The sequence below is a fragment of the Rutidosis leptorrhynchoides genome, chromosome 5 (genome assembly GCF_046630445.1).
Source record: "Rutidosis leptorrhynchoides isolate AG116_Rl617_1_P2 chromosome 5, CSIRO_AGI_Rlap_v1, whole genome shotgun sequence".
In the NCBI taxonomy this organism is placed as follows: domain Eukaryota; kingdom Viridiplantae; phylum Streptophyta; class Magnoliopsida; order Asterales; family Asteraceae; genus Rutidosis; species Rutidosis leptorrhynchoides.
In genome coordinates, this window is record NC_092337.1 from 141,286,976 (window position 1) to 141,292,727 (window position 5,752).

At 32.6% G+C, this 5,752-nt stretch overlaps 1 protein-coding gene across 1 annotated transcript; it reads left to right on the top strand.

Moving 5' to 3' along the window:
- The first annotated feature begins 1,427 nt into the window (after nt 1–1,427).
- On the top strand, nt 1,428–4,951 carry LOC139847459 (GTP-binding protein At3g49725, chloroplastic-like). The gene is made up of 12 exons (XM_071837131.1): nt 1,428–2,010; nt 2,247–2,311; nt 2,410–2,472; nt 2,603–2,692; nt 2,968–3,080; nt 3,163–3,231; nt 3,311–3,455; nt 3,715–3,821; nt 3,941–3,995; nt 4,083–4,139; nt 4,222–4,341; nt 4,413–4,951. Exons 1-12 carry the CDS (start codon nt 1,662–1,664, stop codon nt 4,782–4,784), a joined length of 1,605 nt encoding a protein of 534 aa, XP_071693232.1. The 5' UTR covers nt 1,428–1,661; the 3' UTR covers nt 4,785–4,951.
- The last annotated feature ends 801 nt before the right edge of the window (nt 4,952–5,752 follow it).

Here is a 5,752-nt window from a genome sequence, read left to right on the forward strand (position 1 = left end):
GAATAAACGTCCAACCTTAGACTATATAATGGTGAGGGCGTGATGGAGTGTAATGGTATGTTTTGTGGGGTAAAGTGTTGATTTGGCAAGTGTGATGACGTGATGTCGTGAAGGAATTTGTAATGGTATGACGTCATGATTGTGTGATAGAAAAATAGGTCAAACCTTTTTATTTTCTTTTTCATTTTTGTTTGACTTTTTTTTTGTTTCCTTCATTTTTTTTATAAAAGTAATAAGACATATATAAATTATTTAAATTAATAACACACAATTTAATAAGAATATAACGATTACAATTTATTAAAAGTTCTAAAAAATAAAAATTCAAATAATTAAAGTACGACATAATTGAAGTAAAACACAATATAAAATAGAAAAATAACGACAAGTTTCTTATTCGAAATCCGTATAAAAACGGCCATCACTATCGTAAGCAGGTTAAGCGAGTACATAACTTTCTCCATCTTCAAAAACTAAATAAAAAGAAATTCGATTTGAACGTAAAGTGACGCTTTCTTTTATACCGAGCTATATCGCTACTCGTTGGTTTCCTCAAATATTTATTAACATACAGTTCCAAAATACATTTACAAAAGCTATTCGTCAAATATGCCCGTTGATGTACCATAAGCTAATTGACGCAACGTATATGCACATTTTTGTATCGTAGTGAAACCTTGTCGACCAAGGGCGTCATTTTTTTGTTTAAAAATTTTAAAGTGCCTTGGTAAAGACACTAAATCGTAATTAATTATATCATTGACGATACGCAAAAATAGTTCTTTACTCATTCTAAAACGTCTTCTTTACTCATTCTAAAACGTCTTCTAAAATTTCTGTCAGGATACATTGGGTACTCCGCAAAATAATGTTTGTGTAAAGTTTCAGCCGCATGTTCACGATCTCTATGAATATAACTTCGAGGCCGTGGAACTCGTTCAGTAGAACTTTCACCCTCTTTAGCATCTAATTCTTCGGCGTATGCTCATAAAAGATTCAACTCGTATACGTCATCCGAATCTCAAATATCATAAAGTTTAAACAAAGATTGCATATTAAAATTTGATTATAATAGTATAAAATTAATGAGAAAATATTGAAAGAAATGTGTGAAAAAAATGATATGTCAAATATGGTATTTATAAAAAAAAGAGTATATTTTTATTTTTAACTATATAATCGTTTGAACTTGTCAACTTTGCCACATGTCTGAGTCCCATTCAGTCATTTAAACTCCACGCCACAAAACTCCCACATAAAGCATTCATCCCGCCAGACATTTTTGCCAATGATCACATCGCGCTGTGACGTGATAGTGACGTGATGGTGCTGATTTCGGAGCCATCGCGCTACATTACATATGATCTCGACTAAAACACTAAAAGACAAAAATTGTGCTCATGACCTTAAACAAAATAACCGAACAAACATAGTAGTAGTAAACACTAAAGCAAAATATAGCAATTTCCGATTAACAAACGTCATACAATAATATTATACTACTAGAAACCCTAATAAATCAATTTCCGATCAAATTCCCTTGGGGAAGAACACCAGGGTGAACAATTCGTTTTCGATCCGGGTAAACCGAACATAAGAACTTTCCTTGTTCTAAAACCCTAATTTCGATTCACATTCAAAACACCACACAATTTTTAAAGATGTTTAGAGCCATTTCACACAAACAACCTTCAATCAAATCAATCTCTCAAACCCTCACACAAAATCCCATTTTTTCAATCCCTAATTTACACTCACAACAACACAATCACAAACATACAAATACTGGAGGTGAATTCCATAAAGATACAGATACCCCACCAAGATTGTTCGTTATTCAACCCAGATTTCGACCCGATTCCGTATTGAAACCCAAACTTGATGAAGCTCTTAACCTTGCAAATTCACTTGAAGAACAACGAGATGGGTTTTATGATTCCGATTTTTCCAAAAAAGATTTGCCCCTACATCTTGTTGTGCAAAACCCAGCTTCTAGAATCACAAGAGCAGGTATGCAAGACATTTTGACTTTTTGGGTCAATCTTAGTGATATTGACTTTTTGAATTTATGCATTTTTATTGCAATTTTATCATGGACATTAGTTTATTTGTATTGGTGCTTGAAGTAGTTCCTGGGCATGATTTGTTTATTGGAAAACTTGTTTATAATTGTGTTTGTTTATATTCACTTCTTTGACTTTTAAAGTCAAACATTTTGATGTGTTTGTATGTTTTGGATGATGCAGATACTTACTTTGGACCGGGAACTGTAGACACAATAAAATGCCATCTAAATGCTGAAGATTCTAGAGTAAATTGTCATATTTACGTATTATAGAGTGAACGATCCTAGTTTCGTTTTATGTACTGCAAATACATAAAATGTTAGAATGATTTTTTATGTTGCAGGGTGGAGTAGATGCCGTGTTTGTGAATGCGAATCTAACTGGAATTCAACAGAGAAATTTAGAGGTAAATTATGAACTCGTTTTGTTTCAAACAATCAATTTTGTTTGCCTAATTTATAAAAAGAGTCATCATAAGAATGTGTTTATAGTAAATTAAAAGTGAGTTTGCTTAATTGTAATACGATTGGTTGCAGCGGGAATGGGGGAAAGCTGTTCTAGATCGTGTAGGTCTCATTATCGAGATATTTCATGCTCATGCTAATACCAAAGAAGGAAAGTTGCAGGTTGTGTCTTATTTATAATGTGTACATTTGATTGATTTCTTTTTTAATATAATACAACAACAACAACAACAAAACCCAATACCACCTGAGTGGTGTATGGGGGAGGTGAGATGTAGACAATCCTTCCCCTACCCGAGAATAAAAACAAGTCATTTCTCCACCCAGAAAAGTAGAGAAAGTCATCTCTCTCTTTATTCGACGGATAAGGAGATTTCTTTTTTAATATAATATTGACCTTTAACTTTAATGTTGTTTTAATCTTATTATTACTATAGGCTGAATTAGCTGCTCTAATGTACAAAAGAACCAGACTTGTTCGTGTACGTGGTAGTGGTGGACGTTTAACATTCGGTGGAACTAGTGAAGCTGAAGTTGTTAGTGCCCGAGGGTGCGTTTTATTTTTATTAAAATTAAATATGACATGTTTTTAAAAATTTTATTACTGTTTTTTTGTTGATTGTAACTTATAGGAAAGGGAGTGGTGGACGAGGGTTTATTAGTGGTGCTGGAGAAACAGAACTTCAGCTTCAACGAAGAAGGTTTTATACTCTTTTTTTAATTTTATTATTTATGATTACATATTTGTACTTAACGGTAATATTGGAAATATGATTTTAGAATTATAGAACGAAAAGTTCAGTTGTTAAACGAAATAAAAGAGGTACGACGTACACGAGCTCTACAACGTGCTTCTCGCAAAAGACGTGTTGGGTCAAATAGTCAACATATGCCAACTGTTGCTATTGTTGGGTACACTAATGCGGTATGTATGTTTCTCAAGCAAAATTTGTACGCTTTATTATACCATATTTATTTTCCCCCTGACAAAAATAACACAGTTTAAGAAAAAGTGACTGTCACATATACTTTTTGCTAAATTTCCAGTACTTTTTATCCAGTTTTTTGTTTTAAATGCATAAAGCAAAGGCACAAAAGAATTTTACCTTATTATTCGTATTTATTTATGGAAATGGACAATTAATTTGGGACAACCCCAATGTGAACTTATGAATCTCAAATAGGGGAAATCGACATTAGTCAGCGCACTTTCAGATACCTTTCTCTATTGTGACAATCGGATGTTTGCAACTGTTGATCCGAAAGTACGAAGTGTTATTCTCCCATCAGGGTAAATATGAGCTATAATTTTTCTTGGCTTATTCATTTCTTTTCTATTTAGTTATATATTTATAATTAAAATAAGTAATAATAATTAATCAATTATTGAAATGATGTAATTTTGTTTAGGAAAAAGGTACTCCTTAGTGACACTGTAGGATTTATATCGGACTTGCCCGTGCAGGTAACTGATAAACTAATTGTATTAACTTAAAATTTAATTTAATTTATATTTATATTACAATTTCTTATATTGAGTTAAACTTTACAGTTAGTTGAAGCGTTTCATGCTACTTTGGAAGAAGAAGTTGAAGCTGATCTTCTTGTGGTAAGAACTGTTTATTTATTTATTTTTAAATGTTTTTAAAGCTAAAAATGACTAATTGGTTAAATTATTATGCTTTACAAAGCATGTATTAGACTCCAGTGCACCTAATCGTGACGAGCAACGAGCGTCCGTGTTACAAGTTCTTCAACAAATTGGAGTGTCCACTGAAAAGCTTATAAACATGATTGAAGTTTGGAACAAGGTAAAATGTCTATAATACCCCTTCATGTGATCTTATAACCAACGTGTTCACATTTTTTCTGGAATTTTTAGATTGATAGTGAAGATGATAAAAAATCGGCTGTAATTCAAGAAACTGAAGAGAATTTAGATGATTGGCTTTGTTGTAAAGACGAGGTTGAATGGGATGATGAAACTGCTTCGTTTGTGGGATTTAAGACTACAGAGGATAAACCAAATTACGATTCTACCCTTCCGTATGTAATGGATACCGATCCAAATTCTCGGCCCGAATATAGCCCACATATTAAGACATCAGCGAAAACTAGAGTTGGGTTGCAAGAGTTGTTAGTCGCCATTGATGATAAGTTAAAGACCAAAGAAGAAGTTGTGGAGAGGACTATAGTTGATCGTAAATGGCGACCACCGCAGGTGCATGATACAGGTGTTGTAGTTGGGGGCTAGTTACTTTTTTGACTAATTAGATGTTAAGTATCGAGATTGTATTTGTTCATTTTATGTTAGAATATCTAATAATAGATCAACGAAATTTGATTTATGTAGCAAATAAATTGTTTTGGATCCTATGAACGAAATTTGATTTATGTAGCAAATAATTTCATTTAATTGCATTAGCCTCTACATTCATCTAAAGAAACCTCGATTTGTTCCAAGTTAAGTGTCAGAAACTTGATATTCTTGAAATGTTAAAGCAAATTATTAACTTTACTAGTCCATTGTCTCTCATATCAACCCAAACTTGCTTAGTTGAAAATTGAACCTTTCTATTTTTTTTGTTATTACATTGACCCATTTTGACTAAAGAGACTCCCGTTTGAAAATTATTTTCCAAATTTGTTTTATCAACAAAACCTAATTCCACCTATGTGCAAAGATCTAATGCTCAAATTATTACAATAAGTAATGCATAATCAAGTATAAAGTGTATTGGGCCCTGTCCCAATTGGGATGAGGCCCATCACAGTTGCAATGGACCTGAGAATCGAGCATTAGAAATCTATATGTCCATCGTGGTTGAGATGACTTCCATCACGGTTGTGATGGAGCCTGTGACAAATTCTTTTGTTGCAGTTTTGTGATCCTATTTTACAGCTTTTATCTTTATCTAATTGATTTAGTGGTAGGTTTAATTCTTTAGTATCTATAGAATCATTTGTAACCAAATAATGTACCTTGATTGATTTCAATATACATTACATGTTAAGGTCCCATCTTGTTCATCTCATTTTTAACAATTCTCATTTATAGCATATAACTTTTGTTTTAAGGTATCTAGAGCCCGGTTCTAGAGTTTTTCTAGTGTTCTACTCAAAGACGGTTGAAGGAAAAAAAATCTTTGTTCTTGCTAGCAACAATGGGGTCACAAATGAAAATGGTGGAAGCATGCAATATGGAATGAAAAAACTTGTAGA